Raw genomic sequence first — 27,365 nt, 5'->3', positions numbered from 1 at the left:
TGGTAATAAATTTAGTCCACATGCTTTATTGTTTAAGTATCTCATTTTACATAATATTTATTATTCATTAATTAAACTAACTTTTTTTTTAAAAATAATAATAATAATTTTTTTTGGAAACAAAAAAAATAGAAAATTGTTTTTAATACGGAGTAGTATTTTTAAAATAAGATTTTAAATATATAAATTTTATACACCAGTAATAAACTTAATATTATTTTTAAAAATTATAAATAGCTTGGCTCAAGTTTTAATAATCAACTCATATACATAAAGTGGAACAAAAGAGTATTTATTGCTATTATTACAATTACAATATGTGACTATTGTGTAAAGGCAAGAAAAACCAAGTCCAACATCCTCAAAACGCGGCACTAATTAATTGTTACGCAAGTATAAAGAAATGAATTTGTGTATTCGCTACTAGCCATAACTTTTGGCATACATAACGGTAACTGCTTAATCCTGACAATTGGTATCGGAGTAGGTCATTGGTGATTGTTGGGTGGGGACTTGGAGAGGCGAGCCCAACATTCTACTACTGAAACATGATGTTAAATTAACTGTTACATAAATATAAGATTGTGTATTAGTTATAATTTTAGTGTTTGATAAACGCTTGATCCTATCAAACATTTTAAAGTCATTATCACAATTCACACACAATTGCTATAACTAGATATTGATGAAATTTTTGTAAAAACCATTTACTATAATCTATTTAAAAATAGAAATAATATATATAGATATTTTAGTCACATTAGCCACTCAAACAAAGAAGAAAAAAGTTGATATGTGACAATTTTTATTTTTATTTTACATTTCACTTTCACTAAAAAAAAAAAAAAAAATCTACATAGGGACGGATTTAGCGACAGAATTAGAAATCGTCGCAACAATTTAACAACAGACAGAATCCGTCGCTATTTACTTTAGTGACGAAATTTAGAATAAATTTCGTCGCTATTTCCGATTTTTTGTAGAGTTTTTGGAAAAAGAAGTCAGAGTAAAAGACATTGGAAAAACTTCTATACACTAATTTTGTACGTTATAATTGTTTATAATATTGTCTCCCTCAAAATTACACTATACACTTAGATAAAGACATAACTTAGCTTCTTCCAAAAATAATAAGTGTTTAGAATCTTAGTTTAGTATATATGGTCTTAGGAATAAATATCATTATTCGATATTATTCCTTTATTGTACTCATTTTTATTTTCGACAGTAAGAAATCAACGTTGTAGAATTAAAACACTATATACTGAGTTAAAGCATCCATCCAGGAAGAACTCCAGGTCCATTCATTGTTGATGTTCCAGCATTATTACTTGCCTGCATCGATGTTGGGTTGTACCTACCATTACATGGTTTAAAAGAAATGAGAAGTAATTATAATAATAAAAAAAAAAAAAAGACATAGAAAAAAGAGGGACAGTTCAAAACACACCCAATTTGAACTGTGTTGTGGCATTGCTGAGGTTGAATGGGCTGAGAAGAAGAATGTTGTCCATATTGCATGTTTTGCCCTTGGGGTTCCCATGGTGTTAGAAATGCAGCATTGCTTTCTCCCAGCTGCCACAGGGCATATACAATTCACCACCAAAAAGATATAATAATGTTAAAGAATAGACGAAAAATTATCGACCGACCAGTTTATACCACACTAGGAAGACTAGCACAAAAAGTGTGTCGTTAGCAAGAATCAAGCAGTTGATATTTAGACATACACGAGAATCATGTTTTGCCCACGCAGCCACCCTTTTGGGATAATGTGATTATGTTTTGTGATTTACTACATTCATTCCTTAGTCATTTAGTCAATTATATTGTAGCAATTGTTTCAACCCTAATTGATCCAAAATTGGACAAATTGTTATAGAAACCATAACAATGTTAGGACAAATATGAATTATTATCGATGCCAACAATACGAGGTACAATTTGTTATGTCTATATAATTATACCAAGTATATATAATTCAGTACTCATGTCGGTCAACACCTTAACAATTCTTAGAATAGATTCCTTGTATTTAGTACATTTATTTTTTCTTAATTACATAAAGTGGGAGTGCTAAAATAATATAGAAATAAGCTGAGCAATGGACAGTGATGTTGTTTTTAAAGGATGCAAGTAGCTTTATGTAAGGATTTAGTACCTTGATCCTTAAAGCTTTGTTGACTTCAAGAAGATTTTGTTCCTGTAAAAGTGCACAAAGCACAAAGTTCATTCAAAACCCAGTTTTACATTTAAAAAAAATCTATTTGTACACAAAGATTTATATATGCAGTTGCACTTTTACAACTTTTATATTCATTATATTGTTTTCAAAATGTTGAATCCCCAACCCCAAGAACCCCAATATCCCGACCCGACAGAGCATATATGAGTGGATGTAAAACTGTAAATCATGGTAACTCAGCTGAACACAGAGGCTATTAGTTATAAGTTATGCCGGTTTCTTATGTTTACCTTTTGGTGAAGTTCTGATAATTGATCAAGCATGTGTTTGGTCTGCAAAACAGGATGAAGAAATTCTCAAAATCATGATATTGTATAGAATCAGAAAGAGATTCCAGTCATATGTTCAAATCGAAAAAGCATATCAGGGCTCAACTAAGGGATATTGACAAGAATCAAACTCGTGATTTTCAGGTATGAGAATCATGGTTCACTTAGTCGATAATCCCTTTCGAAGTGTGTATTCAACATTTGTTTATTTTAGTAATTATGGGACATAATTCATGGGACTACATACTCACCCTTGTTGACCTTATACTTTTCAATGATGTATCCACCTGGTTTTCTAGTTGCTCCAAATCCTTAATGCCCAGTTGCACCAAATCTTCTCCAAGCAGATGCCTGGAAAGCTAAGTAAATTATATTAATATATTTACAAGAAAAAAAAAAGTATTTACTTTCTACTGTCATAGTAGTATCTGGAAAACTAAAAAAAAAAAAAAAATTCAGGGCAGAAAATGAAACACATTGGATTTGGACAGTCAGATATATATATCTTCTTGGTCTCTAAGATAATAAACCTTTGGGATTGTTGTAGGACTTCAACTCCAGCTTTTAGCTTCAGATACTCTTGGTAATTGCTCTGATTAACAAACAAAAAAAAACAATTAGAAATGCATCTTTTTATTGTCCATTAATAAAATAAAATAAAATAAAAATTTTCCGTGTATTTTTGTAATTGTATAGTTATAAACTACTTAGTATGACGAATGCGATAGCCCACACTTGGAGGCTTAGATTAATCTATGCACGAGCCCCCACGTTATTCGATGACAGAATGCTCAACTTGGCCCTCCAAGAACAATCCCATCCTAGTTATAAACTACATACTTAGTATGATAAATGCGCTAGTCCATCACCCGAAGGGGCTCACTGACACCCAACAATCGTGTGACATGCTCTGATACAAATTGTTAGCATCAAACGCTTACCAATTATCACTACACTAAAAGTTATAGCTAACTAGTAGTGAAATTTATTTCGGTATACTTGCATAGCTGTCAGCATAATGTTTTAATGGCAAGATGTTGAACTCGACCATACAAATCGGGCACTCTAGCTCACTACTGCGAGCCCAGAATCTAATATCAGAACGAGCCCCCAACCGATTATGTTGTGCTAACGCTCGAAAAAAAAAAAAAAAACCACTTGATCATTGGGAATTGGGAAAGTAGTTTAATATTCCTCAATTACCTGTGAATCCTTGGATGTTTGGTTGGCTTCAAGTGCACCATAACTGCATCTATGGTACCTCTCTAGGGTCTTAGACATACTGCAATAAAAGCCAATTCCAGAACACTCATACTTTTCAGCATCAGTCAACATACAGTCTTCATTTTCTTGAATTTTTTTCTTAATCACCCATACATAATCATTAGAATCATATATGTCTTGATATTAGTCAACAAATCCTTGAATGGTTGGTGTATATATATGAACACATAATAGCCAAGAATATTTGACTATCAAACAAAGAAACAAATTATCACTTGACATAAAGTGAAACATCCAAGAATTATGATCCTATGACCATCAAACCTCAATTGCATTATTCTAAGACAGACAACACCCCAATTATCTATCAAGATCAGGAAATCAAGGCTCTTCTTTTTTAGCATTCTGTCAATCTAAAAAAATGTCAATATATACATTTTTTTAAAAAACAATGTCAATATATACATGAATTGAGCAAAAGAAACAGATCAGATGACCATATAAGATTTCTCTCTCTCTCTCTATATATATATATTAAGACGTGAATTATATGGAACAAATTTAATTAGATTTGAGTTTTGGTCAAACTGAATGACTGTCGGTTTATCAAATACTATTTATATTGATGAGATATAGCATACACGGTTTACAGTGTTGCTCAGTATGAATGGTGTAGGAGGTATTTCTGCTCTTACGAGATTAGATTTCTGGTAATTAAATTTTTTATTTAATTCATTCTAGTTTATATTTATATTTTTTTCTTAAGCAAAAATTTTATTGATGGAAATGCCTAGGGACAGAGAAATCCCGAAGATCATACAAAAGAGTGGAACAGATCGTATCCGACACCAAATAAAAAAAAAGATTATATTTATATCTATTAGACAAATCAAATTATAAACAAAATTTGAACAAGAACTAGAATTCCAGTAGTAAATACTCCATTACCAGAGGGAATTGAATAATATTTCAAGAAAAAGAAAAAAGATTCACCCTTTATCCCAAATCAAAATGATTTTTTTTTTAAACACACATTTAATTTTCCGATCCATCCATCTTATTGGAAAATTAGAATTAATAAAAATGAATAAGAATTTATAGGGCACTAATCCCTTTTCATCCCGTCAATTGTCAATTCCTTCTAAACCTTTTGATCATAAACACTTTATTATATACCCAACTTATTCAAACCAAAAATAAAAAGGCAGATATATATATATATCCTCTACATATTTATTTCAAGATCTATGCATCAAATTTCAGCATAGTTTAAAATGTGATTTTTATATCTATTTTTCACCAAAATACTGATCTTTAGACACCTATAACTTCAACTTTTTTTTTTTAATAAATCAAAATCTTTACTTTATACATAATTAATTACTTAATGTAATCTAATATGAAACCACAAAAAAAAAACACAAAAAAAGGGAAAATTCAAGATCTAAAGATAAAATTAAGTACCTTGAGCTACTGCAGAATTCATAGAGTTTTCCTCTATTGGAGAAGATGATAAGAGCAACCTCAGCATCACAAAGGATAGAAAGCTCATAAGCCTTTTTGAGCAATCCATTTCTTCTCTTTGCAAAGGTCACCTGCCTGTTTATCTTGTTCTCTATCCTCTTCAATTCCACCTTCCCTCTCCCCATTTCTTTATTACTTTTTGCGCTCTCTATATATATGTATATGAATGAAAAGAAAAAAAAATTATTTTCAGGAAATAATTAATAAGATTACTTAAATAATACTATCTACCCATCAACAAACTCTTACCAAGATTGGATCTTTTTTGCCTTAAAAGCCTATTGGAGGAAAGTGTTGTTATATATTTAGCCTCTTCTCTCTCCCTCTATTTCATCTCTTTTTTTTGTTCTTCAAGGATGGCAGCTGTTCTTAGGCTCTTAGGTTTCCAGGTGTGTATATCTATACAATACAAGAATATATATATATGTAATATGTACTATATAGTATATATGTGCATTTTTAATATATATAATTTCTTGTGGAGATATATGTATGTATAGAATGGTAAATGTTGAAGCTAAGTGGAGAGGGTGTATATATGGAAACTCGTGAGGGTGCTTTTTGTAAGTATGTCTTGGTTTGTATAAAAATGCTTTTCCTGGCTAAGAAGAAAGCCAGATGCCAAAAATATCTTTCAATTTAAAAAAAGAAAAGGATAATTAATTTTTTAAATTTTGATATTTAGTCTTTTCTACTTATGGTTTCTGTTTTATTGAGAGAGATTTTCATAATTTTTTCTGAAAATATTCCCTATTTTTTGGGTAATTATCCCCTTTCCACTTTTAAGCTAGTCAACTAGAGTTTATTCTATTTTTTTTATTACTCATATGATATTATTTTTTTTTTACCTTTTCTTAACCTTGATTTAGTTTACATTTTGTGTCAAAAAAAAAAATTATTTGTTGCCCAACCCTTCATAATTTTAGAGCTATTAGGGAGTTAGTAGGACGAGATCGAATGGACGTGTCATTTAAAGCATGTGCATTGAAAGACAAATTATATTATATATTATGCAAATTGATTGGTGATAGATCGATATGGATGGGGGCGAGTTTCATCATGACTATTGATAGTGTTGGAGTGCGACATGGCCATGATTCTTAATTGTATGTTCTAGCTGGTTTGAATGTTGATTTATTTGTCCAATAATGTTTTTTTTTTTAAAATCATCACGTTACTACGTTTAAGAGCATTGTAAATAATATGAACTTAAAGTATAATAAATTAAAGTCGAGAATGAAAAATAAAGATTACAGTATAGTTGAGTGATTAAAAAGTGGAATGAATTTCGATTTTAATTAGTGTAATCTTTGAATTGTGCAGGATTTAGGGTTTTATAAATTTAAACTAGGTATAGTTCAAGCTTCACCAAAAATATTGTATGCCAACAAATTATATATTGTTGTAACCATATTCATGTGTATGTTTACAAGTAAAATACCCCTATAATTATTTATTTATTTGTGTATAGTTGATGAAGTAAATATATATACTGAATACATTAATTAAGACACTTACGTTCATGTATCACCATGCAACAAACTAATACATACCAATTGTAGCAACCTTTAATACGAATTAAATAATTAAAACATTTTTATAAGAGTCGAATTTGATACAATTACTCTAGCAAAATTGGTCAAGTAATTGCCTTAGTAACCACAATAATGTTTCAAGTTTGACTTCCAATAGAAGTCGTGTATGGCCATATTGGTTTGAACTGATCAGTTACGTTATGACTCTATGAGTAACCTAGATTACTTTATCTCATTGTGAATCTTTGCCAACTAGGTCATGTTTTCGGGGTTTTTTTTTCTATTAAGTCAAAATGTTATTTCACAATAAAACTATAAACAATGTTGCATTAGATGAGAAATGCATGCATTTACTCAATGAAAGCTAAGAAGAAACTATGTATTTAAGTAGCAGTTTATTTCTTAATAGTTACTTAAAATTTTAATTTTTAATAAATCCTATGATTATATTATTTATAACATTTTCCTATATGGTGCCAATAGTATCAGATATAACAATATTGTGTACCAGCTAATATCGCATATTGTTATTATTAGTGTTAACAAGATTCGAGCGAGTTGAGCATGATATGCAGATGAGATGTATTATTGTAATCCCCATTTTGAGGAGCGAACCGGCTTTTATAGCATTGAACTAGGAGCACTTGCTGAAATTCCCCCAACAAGAATATGTGGCACTCATCTACTGATCAGTCAGGTCGGTCACGCCATCTACCTTCTATGAGGTGGCTTGAATTATATGATGGGATGACTGAAGAGATGCTTCACATACTACCTACTCGTTTCAACAAGATCGACTTCCAGCTATCGTTAATCGAGTAAAATGGAGAACAAACCTATATGTTATGTATATTCTTATCAACTTTCTTGATAGAACCCGTCATACAAACAATACTGATCAGTGAGATAAAAAATTATATTACATGTATGTTATTAGAATAAGGGTCAAATAGGTCACTCAACTCAACTGCACACCAAACTTCAATTAGACCATTGAACTCAAAAAATGCAATTGGGTCCCTAAACAACACAAACTCATACAATTCAATCCAAAATGACATGTTTACTGAAAATGTGCTCAGGTGGCGGTTACTGAATTTAAAAATAATTTTAAGTAAAATGATTATAAAATATTAAAATAAAAAAAAGAATTGTCGAAGACGAAGATGAAGTCTTCATCTCCGACAAGCTTGTCTCCATGGCCAGGGAGACGACCTTCGTCTTCGGCCATGGAGACGAAGCCTGCCGAGGACGGAGGTGAAGCCTTCGTCTCTGGCAATTCTTTTTTTTTTTTAATTATAATTTTATTTAAAATTATTTTTAAATTTGGTAACCCCTATGTCAAAATATTTTCAGATAAATATGTAATTTTAGATCGAATTGCATGAGTTTGTATTATTCAGAATCAAATTATATATATTTTTAATTTGATGACTTAATTATAATTTAATGTGTAATTGAGTAACCTATTTCACTCATATTTGTATATATTATTTACTGTAACTCACAATGACATTTATGCATGTTGCTTGACCATGGTGTCAAGTCAAACCCTACATTAAACTTGGTGAGGAATTGACGTGTCGAGCACTAAGAAGGGGCAAGGCATGCCACTATGTTCATGGGACAATTTATGATGGACATTGAGACCATTAAGCCCTTGTGTACATATAGAAATTACAAACTTTTAGAAACCAACAGTCCAATCAATCAATATTCGAATTCCCAATATATGGAAACCGTGAGAAACATCATCAAAGGGTCTGTCAGCGACAGTTCAAAAGGACCTCAGAATCGTGTCAAATAACTATTTGTGTTAACTACCGTTCTAGATATTTTAAATTACGTTCTACTATATTTATTTTCTTTTTTACTTTAAAAAAAAAAATTATTCCATGATATAACAATTGATGATTAGTTGTTTTCTTTAGTTTAAAGACGAAGGCAATCTTAACTACAAATTTCAAATGCAGCTATTTCTATCAGGAAATTTTAATAGTATACGTAAAAGTTTTTAGACATAAGTGCTCCACTTTTAATCACATAGGAGAGATAAATCGCATTAAAAAGACCGGTTATATGTGACGGATTTGATTAATAAAGTGTTAGACAGATTCAAATTCGTGACTTTTTAATATGATAAACATGTTTCACAATTTTGGTCACCTATTTGAGGGCATTTTACAATTTTCTTTAAATTATAATAATATATCTATATAAAGTGAGCTCATATATTAATTGCTTTTTTGCTTTAAAAAAAATAAAGGGAGCTCATATATCGGGTGGAAAAAAATTTTGTCGATAAAATAATGGATTCAACACAACAGTTACTTAATTGGCTCCAAAGCAATCCAAATTTAGTATGATATCAGATATATAAATATATTAAGTGTTATGCATGGTACCAAAAAAACAATATAATTGATTATATTGTACTCCGTATAAGATAATGTGCTTTAAAACGTAAAACCATGATTGATACAATGTAAGTATGTGACACCATGCATAATGAACACTATAAAGTTATATTCTTAATTTTATTTTATAATGATAATGATTAACTAAAATGGAGATAAATCAAGTGAGGATGCATGTGCAAACGTATATCATATATGTAAAATAATTCACGCAGAGTCAAACTTAGAACCTTGTAATTTTTTATATATATATATATATAAAAGTGTGGTTAACACCTTATATATAAAAATATAAATAATATTATTAATATTAATATTAACTACAACAACCATCAATCCATCATCATCAATTCATCACCTAGTGCCATGCTATTATATTTTCTTGGGGTCTAAATTATAATATAAATTTGATACAAATATCTAGTTACGTATTCTTAGTGGCTACGAAATCGAAAACCTCTTTTTTCGCATGTATTTGTACTTTTGAATAGACAATACTTTACAATATTAAGTATTTTATTATTTAATGTAATTTACTTTGAAAAAAAAAGACATAATAAAATCGATTAATTTATAATACCTTTCTAATGGAAAAAAAATTATAAAAATACTTTAACAAAGCTTTATTTAATTTTTTTTCCTGCAAAATGAAAACTTTATTAAAAAGTAAGTCTAGGAGTCGAGAAGCCCCTCAAGTTATACAACAGAGCCATTCGAACAGAGGACGACAAAGAATTGAAATCAAAATAAAGAGAGGAGAACGTGAGAGTACAACCAATTGAAATTTTATTTGATTACTAGTTTATACGCGCATTGCGCGAATGAGTTAATGCCCAATGTTTATATTTAAATAAATATTTGAAAGTATATCATTGCAATATTATATAGGAGAAGTTTATATATGCATGGGTAATTGAATGTCGAAATTTTTTATTTAAATATCTAACTCAAAGTATATCATGAATCCAAGATAATATAAAAAATTCATTATAATTATTACGGAGTACTAAAATAAATGTTTGCAACCTTGTAAAATCGATAGTCTAAATATTTGGTCTAAAAATGATAGTCTAAATAAATACTACTTTTAATTTGAATTTTCCTAAGTGGTTCTTAATTCTCTGTTGAGTAACATTGTCATTGTCTTTATTTTTACTATTTGTTCTCTTCCTTTTTGTTGGTAGTGTGTTATTTGCAATTCGGATATTGTTGGTAGCATAGATGACAACGTCATGCAATGAGATTATGATATAGGAGCTATGGACTTTCCTTTAGGTGTTCTGCTTGGGGTTCATTTGGTTCAGCCATTATTGTTGAATGAGTTATTGTGGATAAAGAAATCCCTAGGTTAAGAAAAAAGATTAAATTAATTAATAAAAATTTGAAAATTTAAAATATTATGTATTCCAAAGATATTAAAAGGTAGTTTCTCGCTTCAATTTGTTGGGTAATGGGTTATTTGAGTACTTTCATTGTCAACAAATTACCCAAGTAGTTAATATGATTGGTTTCAAACTATTATTTTTTATTTTTTCAGGGTATTAAAGAAATACATATGTATCATTTTTTGGTGTAACTACTAATTTATTTAATTCAATAAGAGTAAAATAGAGTGATTCTGCTTCAATTTGTTGGGTTATTATTTGAGTATTCTCTTTGTCAGCCAATCCCCAAGTAGTTAATATAATTAGCTTCAAATTATTTTAATTTTTTTTTCATAGTATTAATAAAATACTTAGTAAATAAATATATAACATTATTTTGTACTATAACTTTGATATTTAATTACAAGATATTGTAAAAATAAGATAATGGACAATGTAATGAATATCAATTGATAAATTTGAATGTAAAGAATCTTTGCATGAGAGAAAATAAAGACAATATAACTAATGAAATTATTTCTCTTATTTAATTTAATTTTTTGATAATGAATAATTTTTTCAAATAAAGGTATTGTAGACACATAATTCTAAATTTAAAAAAATACATATGTATCATTTTTTTGTTGTAGCTACTAATTTATTTAATTTAATAAGAGTAAAATAGAGTGAGAAACTTAATTATGTCAAATTTGATTGAGATGAGGTTCGAACCTAAGACCTTTCTTATAGAAATTAATGAGTAAGTTAAAAGTTAACGGAATATTAACGGAGAACATAATATTTAACGGAAAACTTAACGGATAATCATAAAAGTATGGTTAAATTAGGTAATCTCTATTAACAATATTAATCTGAATTATCTTAACAATCTATTTGATTAAAGAATTCATCTGAACCATTCATTTGATTAAATAATTTGACCGCCATTTTTTTTACCCATTTTAGGCCTAACTCTCTTTGGCTCTTATTAGTAGTAGATATAAAACTATAAATATTTAATAAGAATTTGATATAAATAATATTTTCTTTTTTCTTTATTCGAAATCATAGAGTATAGGTAATTAGGTATGTATCACTACCACAATTATATTGACAGTGCAACAACGTAATAACAGTAATAATAATAAATTGGTTGTATAAATACGAAGAGATATCCAACCATATGTCGACACGTTAGCGTACTTGAAGTCTGGAATCGACAATGACAGCATCTCCTGTCTTGGGTGCAGAATCAATGCCTCCCTCGTTAGCATTCATTAATTATTAGGTAAAATGTAGTGTTTTCTTCCCTTTAAATATTAATTCTCTAATGTCTACTATGGAGTAGTTTTATACGGAGTAATTAACAATAATAACTATATTGGGTAAGTGGGTTTTCAAAAAAAAAAATATTGGATAAATGGGTAACATAGCTGGATTGGTTTAATAGTCACAAGGTCAATTATGGATCGGACAATTTAGATTTGTTTACTCCCTTGTAGTCTTGTGTATGTTAGAGTTACAAGACGAGTTTACCTAGTATATACATTTGGGTAGTGACTGCGAATTTACCACGTCATAAAGAAAAACTATAGCCTCGAAATGGGTGAAACATGATTCTACGTGCAAGTTACGAGTTCAATTCTTGCAAATGATGTATTGTAAGAGGGATGCGATAGGTTTAGGTTAATGTGGATGGGTGTCATAAGTGAGCGGCAAGTAAAGCTGGTGCGGAGAAAGGGAACAAGTTGAGTCTTCCAAAACATATAGTTTGAGGAAGTAAGTTTAATGGAGATAAAGTGATGAATTATATGTTTGTGGCGTATTTATCAAGGCTAGGGTTGGACAAACAATCTCGGAGATGATGCGGGGGGGGGGTGTTGTTGGCCATATAAGAACAATAGTTCTGGAAATAATCTTATTATTGATCAATCCAGGATTTATAAAGTATATGATGAAAAGATGTATTTATAAGGATACAAAGACTACTTGTCAGTATGAATGATAAATGATAATAATGTTTATAATTTTTTTTTTCATATTTTTTTGAGTACTATTGACTCTGTTACAATGTAGTATCTGTTCATAGTTACTTTCTCAACCAAATGAAGCACAAAGAGTCATAGTTACTTTCTCAACCAAATGAAGCACAAAGAGCCAATATCACCTGCACTGAGGCTCGAATCCACCCCCTCCCATGTGCGGGTGCAACCGGGTGCTACTAGACCACAAGGTCTTTGGCAGAAAATTACTTCATGCTGCTTGACCACAAGGTCTTTTATAATAATAAATATAAGAAGATGGAGAATAAATTCTAGTATATGTTTAAAATACAAAGTCCTAAATAGTGTTCTATAATAAAAGTATGTGACTAATCTAGGTTTTTCATGTTTTCAAAGAATAAAACTTGGCGGTTAGTTAGCACTTGATGGAGATGGTATGGGTGTTTCCCATGCTAGGAGAGTGCATATATGCCTTGAATAGGGGCTAGCTAAACTTTTTATTTTGAAGTATCTCCTCCCACTTGATGGGACATTTTTTTAAAAAAAATAATTAACTACACCAATCATTTCATTTATCAAATTTGAGTCATTCTCTGATCTAAGAGATAATCCTGGCCTAGCTTTAAATACTATCTTAATCCAAGACTAGCAAGAATATGAGGATCCAAATCCTTTCTTTCTTTGTGTATGTAGGAGCTTTCCACAAAGCTCTTATCCAATAAGACGTGTTATCCAATATTCAAATTCTCCTTATCGAAGAAGATAATTGGAATTAGTGAGTGTGGGAATGATGCTAGATTGCTAGCTAGAATCAATGTATATGACAACACTCCTCCATATTAAAAACTTCGGATGCGTTACAATTAGTTTTCTTTTAACCTCATCGCCACTTACTTACCTATCTACCTATTATATATCATATATAGTTACAATTACTACTCTCATCTCTTAATTAATTTATCATTTTGATATAATATATACAATATATAAGTTAAGTTATGATCGGGAAGCTCCAACCTTCTTGTCCTTGAAATCTTGACCTAAAGTCCCCTTTGACTGTATTTAATGTAGCTTTTATAGATGAAAAATGGGGTACAAGTTTCGGGTTATCGGCATGCTCACCGCTTGTCATGTTTAAGTTAGGCGAGCAAGCACTGGCTTTATACTTAACATTTGTCTAAATAAAGTTGACAAGTCACATGTACTTGATATAACGTATTTCTAGGTAGTCAGTTTAGCCTTATTTTAAGATTATTGATTCATTATGTTAATCACATCCAATCAATTTGGCTCGAGAATAGCCTGCCGACCTCTAATCAAGCCTTATGATTAATCTAATGAGGTTCTCGACTACATACGTGGTTAGGAACTCACGAGCGTACTCCTAAATGTGTTACAAAAGTTAATGATAAAGACGATTGGGACGATAAATGAGCATAAAGACATACACCGAGGTTATATTCTCTATCACATTTATTGTATGATTTTTGAAAATTTTTACTATTATAATAAAAAGCATGATATGTACTGCATTAAATAAATAAGGAGCAGTGTCATTTTTATAAATATAATGATAGTTATTTATGATTTAAAAAATGTTACCCTTCTTTTTTTTATTTGTATGATTAGGCAATTGTAGAATTTTTCATACCTTGTATGAAGAGAGTAATAGAAAAAACATAGAATGTGGCTTTGGTGATTCTTGAGTAGTAGATTGTAGGTAAAAGAAAAAAAAACACTAAATCGAGCATGAGCAACGATAGTGTAGAAGTTTACCCAATGTAGTGGTTCATTGTAGGCACCAAACATTGGTCCTCTATCTAGATTTTTGAATCATTAGAATTTACTATTCTACTATTCTGTCGGGTTGAAATGTTGGGGCCTTAAGGGTGAGAAAATAATAATGTCTTTTGTGGGTAAGAATAATATAAATACCCAACTATATATTATTTGTCAATTGTCATCCTTTGAAGATGAAGTGTCAACAACCATGCAAAATATCAGTACTTGTCATAGGTGCCCAATAAGCTCATTCTACTTTAGTGGAAGCCCAAAATGTGACTTGTGAGAATGACAGAAAAAGTCTTTTAGGGCTGTTGGGCTGCCGTCTGTTGACTTCTCTCTCTAGTATACTTAACCATTTATGCAAACATGTTCATTAACAAGTTGAGATGATCACAATATGAACATAAAATGTTGAAACATATACACAACCCACTAATAGGCAAGTAATCAATTTTACATTTGTAGTTTGTGTATATATAATGGCTAGATAAAATGAGAACATGGTTCTTTCACAAACAGTGAAGACTGATTTTAACCGTCCATCATGGTTCATTAATGGTTGATGGTTGTGAAGACTGATCTCAACCGTCCATCATGGTTCATTAATGGTTGATGGTTTTAATAAAAAAGACACGATGTCAATTTTATAATTTTTGAAAGATTGTAAGAGCATATTTCATTTTATAATTATTGCAAACTTGAAAATTTAGTAATTGTAAGATTTTAGCATTTGATTTCTCAAGATGGAGGGTGTGGATCTGTCTACACTTTTTGGGGGGAGTGTTTAGACTTTAGAAGGCCCACTAAAAAAAATCAATAGAAAAATTCAATAGATATTTAATTTATCAATGGATTTTCATAGACAAAACACGGAAATTCACAAGTAGCATAATACTCACGGTTATACAAGTATAACGAAATAAAATTGTTCTCTCACTACTTGTTATAACTTTTAGTAATTGTAAGCGTTTGAACTTGATATGCAAAATATATTCTAAAAATTTGAATATTTTTTTTCATTACAATGTGGTTTATTAAAAAGAAAGAATAGACATTTTTGTTACATCAAGAAATCATAACCACTATATCTGGGTGTGTACTAGGTAAATCACGCTCTTGTGTAATAACCTGCAATTCTACAAACCACACATGAAAGACAAACTAAACGACCCCGTGCAATGAGATTGACCAAAAGATTGTTGGCAATAATCGAATTTGTGACCATCAAATACAAGAATCATGTTTTATATACCCACTTGGCCATCCTTTTTAGGCAAGAATCCCTTTTAGTGTATATCTCAACGTGCCCATTAAAAAAAAGATGCTAATAATAATATCGTGATTTACTATTAATAATTTCTTCATAATAAATGCATAGTTGTAAAGTGTGTGCTTCACTTCCTAATTTTCCATATGGTTGCATGAATTGACCTGTGGAATCAGACCAGTGATAAGACTTTAGTTATTTAATCTTAAACTTTGATTTGTGCTGTCTTTAGGGGACACAAAAAGATGGTCATGGGACTGATGACTGAACATGTTCCTTAAAACTTAAATTCTCTTTTCCAAATTCTAGAAAATTTTTTATAACCTACATTATATTAGCAAGAATATTGATCCATCCAAGTGATGGAGATTGCCTTTTGAATGGAATCTTAATCCAATCCTTGTCACACACTCAACATTTTCACTTTTTTTTTTTTTTGGGTGTGTTTTTTTCATTTAATTTCCACTTTAAATGCATTCATGTATGTGGCAGGAAACATGACTTGTCTTGAGTAGATAGAAATGACTAGGGATAAGAGCATGATAATTAAATATTATTTTGTCCGAATATTCCGATTTGAAAAACTAGATAATTTAGATCACGACTGTTTAGTTAAAAATTATATATACACTAATTTTGAAACTTTTTAAAGATATCACATATTATCGAACTGTACTTAAATAACGTGACATAATGTTAACCTTGATTGTGATGAGATTCAAACCTCGCTCTTTTATGGAGAGTAATTGTGATGTTATCAGATCAGAAGCTACTTGGCACGCACTAAGTACTTATAAAGTAAGTATATATTTAGTTAATTTTATGTGAATACTAATAAGTCAATTTAAACCAAGCTTTATAAAATTGAAACTCAAAATTTAGTTGGACACAAGTGAATAATTAATTCAGTTAAAATGCCAAGACCTTGTAGTCTAGTGGCACCAAGTTGTACTCCTATATGAGAAGTTTGTAGGTTTATGCCTCAGTGGAGGCAGGGGTATTGACTCTTTGTATTTCAGTAGGTTGAGAAAGTAGTTATGAACAGATACATCGTTGTAATAAGCCCATTGCAGGGTCTTTATAGAGGAACCTCATTGCGCACCCTCAAGTAGTGGTCGCATGTGGGAGAAATTAAAAAGGTGGTAGTTCATTTCACGATGTCTCTTCTGTTGTTAATCTAAAGAACAAGAATATATACATACACACACAAATGCATTTGTCTATCTCTTGTTCATCCTCTCCATCCAAGTGCAATGCCCATGGAAGAAACAGACAAGCTACAAACAAAATGCACTTTATTTTTGTGAAGATAAGGATAGGGTTTCTTAATTTCAATTCATTGCTATCAAGTGATTGAAGTATTGAGTAATTTGGAGACCATGTTGCCTTTGTGAGCTGTACCTTAGGCCTTATAAGCATTAAGACAATGCAACATATAAAAGAATTGAAGTAATAATAATCCACTTTCAAAGATACCTATTTGTAGAGTTGAGATGGTGAAGAAGCACTTTGTGTGTTGGTTGTGTTGCCACGTTTGGACTTTTAGCCCTATTAGCAATGTCCTTCTAATGGGTATCACATATAAACCTTATCTTCAAAAAGTAAAATCATGTCTTCATAAATCTCACTTAAAGTTAGTAGTTTGTAGGTAGCTTAACTAGCTAGCTCTATGGCACTTCCCATATTATAACGTGTTTGTTGTGACGTGACTCTTATATGTGACATTTTAGTCAATTAAATATGTTTTTAAAAATATCTTAGATATAAACTAACATTTACGGATTACATAAAAAGTGAGACTGTATGACCTCATAGAGTGTGCGATTAGAATATGGGTTGGGGATGTCATCCACAGGGTTTTTAAAACTCATGAAAATCAAACTCTAGATCTTGACTAATAAAGTCATCCAATTGGCGCAAAAATTAACTTCCCGATTAATATGAATCAGTTGACACAATAAATCTCTTTGCAGCAACTCTGTAATTGTTATAATGATTAAAACAAGGGTCACACATTGACTTTTTTTTTTTTTTTAAACAAGGGTCACACATTGACTTATCCTATAGAATCTTTGCCACCAATACTTATGAATCATTTACTTATATGAAATGCCTATTAGATTTTTATTTAATCAATTTGAAAATAGTTACATGATCTATATTTCTGGTCAATATAAACATTATGTTAGAGAATATATGTTAGATTTTTAGAAACAAAACCTTGAAATGGAATTTCAATTCTCTTGGTTTCCCAAACATGATCATGCATGTATATAACCAAATTATCTGCAAATTAATTAAGTGAGATAATCCCATTAATGTGGAAAGAGCTCAAAATCTTAAGTAAAAATGGGTAGAAAATCAGAAATTGTGTACATGTGTGAGAAAACCATGTCCAAGAGATATGACTTTAGATGGGTGGTGTATAGTAAAAGAAACAGACACAACATGTTACTTGGATCTTGTCCCTAGCTAGCTTATAGCTAGAAATAATATATATATATATATATATATATAGAGGATGCGTTTTTTTTCTTCCTTACTATGTTGAATACAATACTACTAAGTACTAACTAGTATTTCACTAATCAAATATGTTTAATTATGCCATGAAAGGGTACTTGAATGAGTGGAGTATAATTTTCATACCAAAAAGTCACCAGTTTGACTCTTATCATCAACACTCTCTTAATTGAACTCGTCACACATAGTCTTTTTGATGTGGTTTACCTCTCCTATGTGGTTAAATAATCTTAAATAACAAACCTAACAAATTAACTTCTTTTTTTTTGCTGTTGTTTATTATATTACTCTTATGAATGCAATACAATTCTGAATTAAGATCGAGTTTTGCATATGGAATCAGGTATTTTAATTTGACCACTGTGAGACAAATATGAATTCAATATGAGTCACACTTACAGATTTAACTCTTTAACATAGGACACCATTACTCCATACTAAAAGTGCGTTTTGGACGCCATATAAACAAATAACTCGACTGATAGGGATTATTCCCTGGTCATAATCTTTTACCGATATCCATATACCGATCTATCCGACCTTCCTTATCGGCCTATCCAGTGATGCATGGACGGGTGTAGAAGCGAGCGTATAGTAGCTCGGGAGGGTCAGACTGGCATTGTGCCCTGTACCACGCTTGGTGGGCCCTTATACCCTAACCTCTCTACACTTGGCCCGCTGGCAAAGGGCCTGGCCGTAGCCCCGTGCATGTCGGTCACGCGGCAATCATACCGCAGGGCCGATACCTGTCCCCCTGACAACCTAAATATACAACATTTAATGGTAAGTGGGGGACTTTTGGTTGTTTGCTCTTAATAGTCATTTTAGCTCGGAACCTCTAACCCCTGTTACGTTAACCGAGCTACTCTTTACCTACTTAAATAATAAAGTATTCTTGACCATACTTTGACTACTACAGTGTGTATATACTTTACCATCGACCCAACTACATTTAAAAAAAAAAGTTTTGAAGATTTATTTAACCATCATGTCACTAATTAAATCTCTTAAAAGTTTTTTATTTACGAGAAAGTTCACAGCCGTTATATGCGCTTTCAGTGAAACTTGCTTTGCGACCATAACCAATAAAGGACTGCACGAAAGTAAACCATCTTAGGTTATTCATAACTAATCGACTTAAATCAAGACATACGACTAGCTGGTAAATAAATCTCTTAAAAGCTAGTTTGGAGGACAGTTAGTTGCCTCTATCTTCCTGGCCAGGACAACAAGGTACACATTCTATAATTTGTAACAAAATAAAACTCAATACAACTTTAGACTTGTATTAATTAAGCAAGTGATCATAAGCTAGAGTGTCTTTGGATCCCTACTCTAATCTAATCAAGATATGATGAAGACAACAGGAAAGCATGCATGGGGTTGGAGAAGCTAAGGTAGTGGTGGGTGAGAGTTCGATGGGGCAGCCGACAGACAACAAATGTTGATTATAGTTAGGACCAATTGGCTGGCCCAATGTTTTGTGGCCTTAAATCAATAAAGAAAACGTTTTAGACTTCTCTCCCTTAGCTTGTGGGCTTTCATGGTCCACACCTATGAGGCTCAAGATTTTACAGCACTTGTTTAGTTGTTTATCTCTATTCCCCTTGTTTGCCCTTTCTCTATCTTCAATTTATAACATGATAGGTGATTGTTGGATGTGTTCTTGATATGTCAAAAGGAAAATGATAGTTTTCGTCTTTTAGTTATCAGCAAATAGCTAATTCAGTCTTTCAATTATGTGTCGTCACATTCCGCTCCGGATCGAATTGTTTAAGATTATGGCAGAATTAGTTCTTAAGATAATTAAAATGTTAATTTTTACTGTTAAATATTCAAAATGTTAACTTTTTAAAATTATTTTTGTATGTATGTCTTGCAACAAATTTTTTTTATAAGTATCAACGACTTGTGCACCCTAAGATGCAAATATGATTTTATTAGCGATGACGCTTCAAATTTACAGGAAAAAAAAAAACCCCTTGATAATTTTTAGTTTTTAGCATTTAGTCGTCACAATTAAAATTTTTGTCACCTTAAGAATTGATCCCGCCACAATATTGACAACTCAAAAACCAAATGTGTAGTCACTCGTGTAGTTAAAAGATTGAATTGACTATTTTTTTTAACAATTAGAATACCAAAATTGCCACTTTTTCTATAAAAGATCAAATTCTAATAATATTGTATTATCAAAAAATTTTATCATGTTGGAGATAATTATAAAATAATAAACCTACAATACTATAAATCTATAATATTCTTATTCAAAATTTACCCATTACTCGAAATAACTATATTTCTACATGCGGTATTATTTTTTAGTGGAGGCTTAATATAATACATATATTTTAATATATTGGTTCATCATCTTTTTAAAGGTAAAGAAAAGGTTCTTCTTTTTCTTGGATGGGAGTGCAAAAGACAATACTAGAAAACAGACAATTTCCCTTAATACTTGCTAGCTTCATAAAATTTAATGTTACGATCCGAGTATCCGACCAGTAAACTCCACTCTTATGTAATAGTTCGCAAACTACACATAAAAAGTAAACAGCATTAGGAACACTTTGTGTGATAGATTTGACCATGAAGGTGTTGACAAAATTCGAACCTGACTTTCTAGTATGAGAATTATGCTCCACCCACTTAACTACTGCTCCGACTAGCTATATTCGATACATCAATTAAAAATATGGCCCATTAAGGATAAAGTAAGGAAAAATAAAATGCCACTACTGCGACAGCTTGTGTTCATGTAAACTGGCTTAATGTAGGGTATGCCATTCAATTGATAATAATATCAACCATATATGGTGGGAATGGAAAGTATTTGTTTCCCATTAAAAAGATTTCGTGATCTCATGGGTGGAGTGACAAATGCTAAATAATATCGAATAAAGTATTTATATATATTTTGCCAAAATTAAACCACTATCGATTTGAACCCTCACTATTTTCGAACTACAACACCATATCATACGATATTTTAGAAATTCCTCTATATGCATGTACATACATAATATGATTTCACATTGACTCGAAAATTGTAGAGTGATACTTAAATTAAGGTCAAATTTTTACTCAAACGTTTATGCTGAAGTTAATTAAGACTTTGACTTGAGTATTGTATCAGTAAATACACTTATATCAGTAAATATAGCTAGGGTGGGTGCATATATATTTCTACACCAATAAGTAGTCAGCATTTTAGCCATTAGGTGCCAAAGTTTTTAGAGACCGTATATTTATATGAATGAAAAAATGTTCATGCAATAATATAAATACTCTAGAATTGATAGATGGAGTTTTGGGACCATGCACCAAATGTAATTGTCAAAATTATTAAAGCTCCAATGTTAATATTTCCAAAGTCGTCACAAAAGTTTGGTGTTGAAAATGATTGTCACAAAATAGACGTAGACGTATATAAATATAAGGTCTCACTTTCATAAGAATTAGTATTCTCATGATCACAATATGTAGACTAATCTCTATGATCAAAGATCAAAAATTTAGGTAAAAAAAAAAAGTAGTGGTATTTCTGTAATTACGATTATGAATTTGAAAATGTACGTTTAATAGTGCATTCACGAATAATTAATAGTGCACACACATGAGCGCTCTATTATAGATCTTGCGTACACTAATAGTTATCTAAATAAGAATGCCCCCCATTATTAAGTTATTCAACTGCATTGTCATAATTATAGAAATAACACCCTATTTTTCCATAGCTAGGTTTCAACCCTGGCCATTTTAGCTAAAAAAAAAAAAATGAGATTAACTCACACGTTCTCGCAGGCCACTAGTTCTGATCTAATTTGACAACTAAATATGTATGAGATCCCAAAAATGAGCAATGTCATGATCATATTGGGGGTGGGTTCACTATATTCAAAGTGTGCACGCAATGCCATTGCACGTGTATGTGGTCTCAAATGCAATATTATAGAAATCATCACTAACATTTAAATCTTCAATTTAATTGTTATTTATTTTATTAGGAATGGCAACAGAGCAAGACAGCGTGGCCGTGGAGATTTACTACCTAATCCCCAACCTTGACGTTTCCTTAATTAATCATTGTTAGGATCATATGTTTATCACTATGTCAAAAGTTATAACTAATAGTAAATGAACAATTTTACTCATTATATTTGTACATCAATCAATACCACATTTTAATAATAAAATACCGAACTTGGCCTTCCAAGCCAATGCCCGTCAATTCTTTCTCATAATAATTTACATAAACTTTAGAGAAAAAAAAATCTACAAAACATATATTATTGAATCCACACAAAAATATTGATTTATTTAAAAATATATATGGTTGTTATTTAATTTTCTTCTTAGAAAGATCAATATATAGAAGCAATGATTTTCACTACTTTTGATGGACCAACAAGGGGTGTGCCACAACAATTCAAAATTTAATGTTTTATGTTTAGTACTTGCTTTCCACATCAAACCCCAAAAATTTATGTTCATTACAATTTAATCCATAAAAATCAAACTTTGTAATTATAAGATGAGATAATAAAGAGCTTTGGACATTGGATTTCTTTTGACCTGCATGTGTACGTTTTTCCAAATGCAGGATTTGAGGGACCATTCCAGTTTTGTCCTCTTTAATTGTGTGTCTACAAATTTTTTGGATGGCAAACAAAATATTTCTAATAATATTTTCAATAAATATATATAATATTTTTTTTAAACTTTTCTTTTTAAGGTTTGGAATATCCTCTATGTCGTAATTAACTTTTTTCTATCTTCTTTACTTTTGCTTTTTGCAAGCACTCATCCTAAAAAGCTTACTCCAATTTAGGGATAAAGCATATATCATAAGATTCAAAAAGAATTTATCACCTGGATGGCAACGAGTCTTGAACACCCACAATTGGTGTCGGGCTTCGTGTCTTTTTGGATGACGAGGGAAATCATACTCTTGCATAATAAGAACAACCGCACTAGAAAGATCATGTGCAACGAGCTCGACTAAAAATGTGCTGGCAAGAATCAAACTGATGACTTTCTGGTAGGAGAATCATGTTACATCCACTCGACCACTTCTTTTGGAACTGGACGTCATGTCTTTTATATTTCACTTCGTGAAACTCAACCTTTACTGATTGCGTGAAAGTAGCTTGATTGGCTACCGTTTATGCAACTAAATCGTGAAGCTTTTCCTCTTATATCAAGGAAAAAAGAAGAAGAAGAAGAGAAATTATGGTTAGCAAGAATCCAAAGTTCATTTACAGCTTCATTCTCATTCATCATCTTATTTAATTCCCCACAATCATTATCAACATATATCAAGGTTCACTTGATACATAGGCTTTTGTGGTGCAAAATTTTTATATGGTCAGCTAGTGCTTAATGCCACAATAGTTTAGTAGCCTTTTACAACCCTAGGCTAGTATAGGCTGTATAGCAATGGATTGCACAATAATGCTAAACATGTGCTATTTAGTTCTATCAATACTCTTTTTGTCTAGTAGACTGCACTAGTTTCAAATACGAAGTCTAAATTTGAATATTATCTCTCTTATTACTATTCATTTCAACCATCTTACTTTTTTGGTGTGTTACAACTAATCCAGGCCCAAAACCTAGATCCATGATTGAAAAAAAAAATTGGAGAAAATGATAATTTCTGCCCTCAAGTTTGATTGTGGTATAAATTTTTTTCTTTTTTTTTTTTTTATTTGTGATATGCCAAAGACCTGTGGTCAAGTGGCATAGTTGTGGCTCTCAAGTGAGAGATCACAGTAGTATTTAAAAAAAATTTTATTTGTGATATTAAAAGTTTAGTTTATAGGGTTTTAGCAAAGTCCTAACATTAGAGACCAGATACACCATTTCTTAACATCAGGGATCAGGTGAAAGTGGTCAATAATACGAACCACTTAGATTATTTATAAACTTAAAATTTTTCTAATGTTCAAAATTTTCTAACTACTCGACAAAGATAATAAGAAATTTTGACCACTTTTGGACTACATAAAAGGTGGTCAAATTTTTCGAAAGTTTTATAAACTTTTATCTATTTTTTAAGTGATCAGAAATACATGACTCGATCTCTAGCACTAACTAAAAGTATAGATCGAAGGGTAACTTTCTCAAAAAAAAAGAAAAATATTATATAATATTGATTATATAAAATATGAGAAATTTATTAATTGAATTGTGTTTAGGGGTTCTTATTTTTCTATATATATAGATGGACTAATAATATTAATAAATAAATTGAAAATCTAAGAAATATATGCAAATTAAAAACCATAAACTACTATAACCCCATGCTAGCATGCACTAGCTAATTGAAAGCTAAATCCCACTGCAAAAAGTAAAATGAAATGAGAATCCAATGCAAGGAAATACAGCTCTGCTCTTTGCCCCCCACAATGCACAACATCAATATCACCCCTCTTAACATGAGAACCAAACAAAACAAATTAAAAGTTAGTCTCATATATTCTACCCCACCTCCTCCATTCTATTAACAAAAAGCTATCAATATTGAAATTCAATTTTGAGTGGCTCTACTTTCATGTAAAAATGTGAACAACAAGCAAGTTGTGAGGATGGAGTTCTTACCGTCAAAAACTATATATAGTTAGTAGTAAATGCACAATTTTAATTTCTTATACTTGTGTACCAATCAGCGTCACGGTCCAATAATATTAGAATATTGGACTTGGTTTTCCAAGCTGCAACCCAACACAATCCCCTCCCAGCACCTACCAGCCCATGACCTACTTTGATACCAATTTCAGATCAAGCACTTACCACTACGTTAAAAGCTATAGCTATTTAGTAGCGAAAACATACCAATCAGTGCCACAGTTCAATGTCAGAATGTTAATTGGACTGGGTCCTCCAAGTTGCAACCAACACAATCCCCTCCCAGCACCTACCAGCCCATGACCTACTTTGATACCAATTTTCAGATCAAACACTTACCACTACGTCAAAAGCTATAGCTATCTAGTAGCGAAAACACAATTTTATTTCCTTATATATATTTGCGTAACCGTCAACGCCATAATCAGATGGACGAGATGCTAGCTGAACTTGGCCCTCTAAGTCGCAACCCAACACAAGTAGACATATATATCCACCTTCCATATCATAGAATGCATGCAACACCTAATTAATTGATCTATCCACTATTGCTCCCAAGCTATCTGGCTAGCTATCATCACTCAAACTCCTCTCTCTCTCTCCTCTCTCTCTCCATTATATTTCTCAAATCCTTAACTATCAAGCTTCCTAGACACACACACATTTCTTGCTGCATGCATACATAACTCCAAAACCTCAAAAAATGTCCAAGAAATCCCTGCACTGGAGAAATGACTCGGGGGAGCTTGATGTGTTTGAGGCTGCAAAATACTTTGCAGATGCCAATGAAATCTCATCTTTTGCACACAGGACTCACTATGAGCCCTGGAGAGGTGGACGAAAGAGCCTAGACATGGCCATTTCGTTCCGAAAATCGTCGCTAATTCTCCCACCCGAAATGGAAAAACCACAGGCCTCTAACAACAACAACATCAAGAAGCACAAGCAGCCTAGCTCCCCAGGAGGCAGACTTGCCAGCTTCCTCAACTCCCTCTTCAACCAAACAAAGAAGAAATCGAAGTCGAAATCGGGGAAAGATGATGAAGATGAAAGCCCCGGAGGGGTGAGGAGAAGAAGGAGAAGTAGCATCAGCCATTTTTATAGCATCAGAAGCTCCACAACTAATGCCCCTTCAAATCCCACCATGCCTCCCAGTAATAAAGGTCAGAAATAATTTATTCCTAACTTTAACTCATATAATAAATGTGTCACCTGAATCAAGTGGCCTTCCAGTAATAAGGATCAGAAATAATTTATTCCTAATCTTGATTCATATAATAAATGTGTCACTGAATCAAGTGGACTTCCAGTAATAAGGGTCAAAAATAATATATTCTTAATGTTGATTCATATAATAAAGGTGTCACCTGAATCAAGTGGGAGACTGTTATAATTATTTCCTAATTTCTTCTCTTCTCTTCTTCAGGTAATTCTGGCTTTAGAACCCCTCCCCCCTGCGCATACACTCCCACAAAATCCTACAAAGACTTCGCCGTTTTCTCAGACCAACAAGTCATCAATGGGCTCAAGAATCACAAGGTGATTGAACCCCATGGGGAAAAGCCCAATGGGGTCTCATCACAGAAATACAAGCTCATGAGCACCAAGAATAACAGTAATAATGGAGATTCCAGATACCCAGCAGAAGAAACTGAGAAGAGAAAGTTCAATGGAGAAGATGATGATGCAGACAGTGACACCAGCTCTGATCTGTTCGATTTACCCAACAGTGAATTGCTGATGGACTTCTACTCCTCAAGTGGTTTGCCTGTTTATGAAACCACCAAAATGGATAGCATCAAGAGAAGTGCACCAATTTCCACTGCGGCAATTTGATGGTAGGATTGTTAGGTGCCAGCTTGGAGGGCGAGTCCAATTTCCTGTCATCGAACTGCTGTTCAGTTGAGGCTGGTAGGTGCTGGAAGGGGATTGTTAGGCACGACTGGAAGAGTCTATTCAGCACCCTACCATCGTGGTAGACTTAATTAGGGGTAAGCGTTTGATCCAACAAGAATTTCAAGCATTAAGCTTTTAGTTTAATTGGAAAAATTGTATCTTGCAATTTGGGTTATGTTCCAACAAGGTTAGTTTATGAAGATATGTTCATTGTAATTTTACCATGATGATAATATTCATTTTTGTTTTTCAAGTTGATGTCTTTATTAATGAACATAGGTGTGGAATATTGGGCAACTTAAACCATGCTTCCTGACTTAGCTAATGTGTTGTAATTAAGGTTTGTTTCTGAACTTTTTTTTTTCTTTAATGTAATGGTAGATTATATTTATTGGGTGATATGTTAATTTTGTATCAGTGATCTGCATATTTTTATTTTTTAGTACTGCTGACTCTTTTACAATGTAGTTGACTACGTTTGTTGTTTGTATAAAAAGAAAGAAATTTGAGGAAATTAGTAGTTACTTATTAGATGTTAGGATATAAATTGTTTAAATTTGCAATTGAAATGGCATATGACAGTATAAGTGTGTTCCATTATTTAAGCATTTTTCAATAATTGCTTTAGATATTAGCATATGTATTTTTAAAAGAGATTTAAATACATAATATTATTTTTTAGA

General features: G+C 31.6%; 2 protein-coding genes across 2 annotated transcripts; one reads left to right on the top strand and one right to left on the bottom strand.

Moving 5' to 3' along the window:
• Window positions 1-1,016: 1,016 nt before the first annotated feature.
• Window positions 1,017-5,750, bottom strand: LOC116002575 (MADS-box protein 04g005320-like). The gene is made up of 9 exons (XM_031242742.1): window positions 5,512-5,750; window positions 5,203-5,410; window positions 3,718-3,796; window positions 3,045-3,106; window positions 2,766-2,865; window positions 2,476-2,517; window positions 2,162-2,203; window positions 1,451-1,575; window positions 1,017-1,357 (listed from the first exon to the last, which is right to left on the bottom strand). The coding sequence occupies exons 2-9, from the start codon at window positions 5,385-5,387 to the stop codon at window positions 1,270-1,272; spliced, it is 723 nt and encodes a 240-aa protein (XP_031098602.1). The 5' UTR covers window positions 5,388-5,410; window positions 5,512-5,750; the 3' UTR covers window positions 1,017-1,269.
• Window positions 5,751-25,489: 19,739 nt separating this feature from the next.
• On the top strand, window positions 25,490-27,127 carry LOC116001764 (protein BIG GRAIN 1-like E). The gene is made up of 3 exons (XM_031241701.1): window positions 25,490-25,949; window positions 26,213-26,777; window positions 26,962-27,127. Exons 1-2 carry the CDS (start codon window positions 25,490-25,492, stop codon window positions 26,620-26,622), a joined length of 870 nt encoding a protein of 289 aa, XP_031097561.1. The 3' UTR covers window positions 26,623-26,777; window positions 26,962-27,127.
• The last annotated feature ends 238 nt before the right edge of the window (window positions 27,128-27,365 follow it).

The sequence above is a fragment of the Ipomoea triloba genome, chromosome 13 (genome assembly GCF_003576645.1).
Source record: "Ipomoea triloba cultivar NCNSP0323 chromosome 13, ASM357664v1".
NCBI classification, from domain to species: domain Eukaryota; kingdom Viridiplantae; phylum Streptophyta; class Magnoliopsida; order Solanales; family Convolvulaceae; genus Ipomoea; species Ipomoea triloba.
This window is presented reverse-complemented; position numbering and strand designations above follow the sequence as displayed.

Excerpts from the sequence above, each read along its gene's own strand:
- LOC116002575 (XM_031242742.1), bottom strand. The coding sequence starts at position 5,387 with ATGGGGAGAGGGAAGGTGGAATTGAAGAGGATAGAGAACAAGATAAAC. Across the intron at positions 2,866-3,044 it reads GTCCTACAACAATCCCAAAG|GCATCTGCTTGGAGAAGATT; the intron begins GTTTATTATCTT and ends TTAGCTTTCCAG. Across the intron at positions 1,358-1,450 it reads CACAACACAGTTCAAATTGG|GTACAACCCAACATCGATGC; the intron begins GTGTGTTTTGAA and ends ATGTAATGGTAG.
- LOC116001764 (XM_031241701.1), top strand. The coding sequence starts at position 25,490 with ATGTCCAAGAAATCCCTGCACTGGAGAAATGACTCGGGGGAGCTTGAT. Across the intron at positions 25,950-26,212 it reads CATGCCTCCCAGTAATAAAG|GTAATTCTGGCTTTAGAACC; the intron begins GTCAGAAATAAT and ends TCTCTTCTTCAG.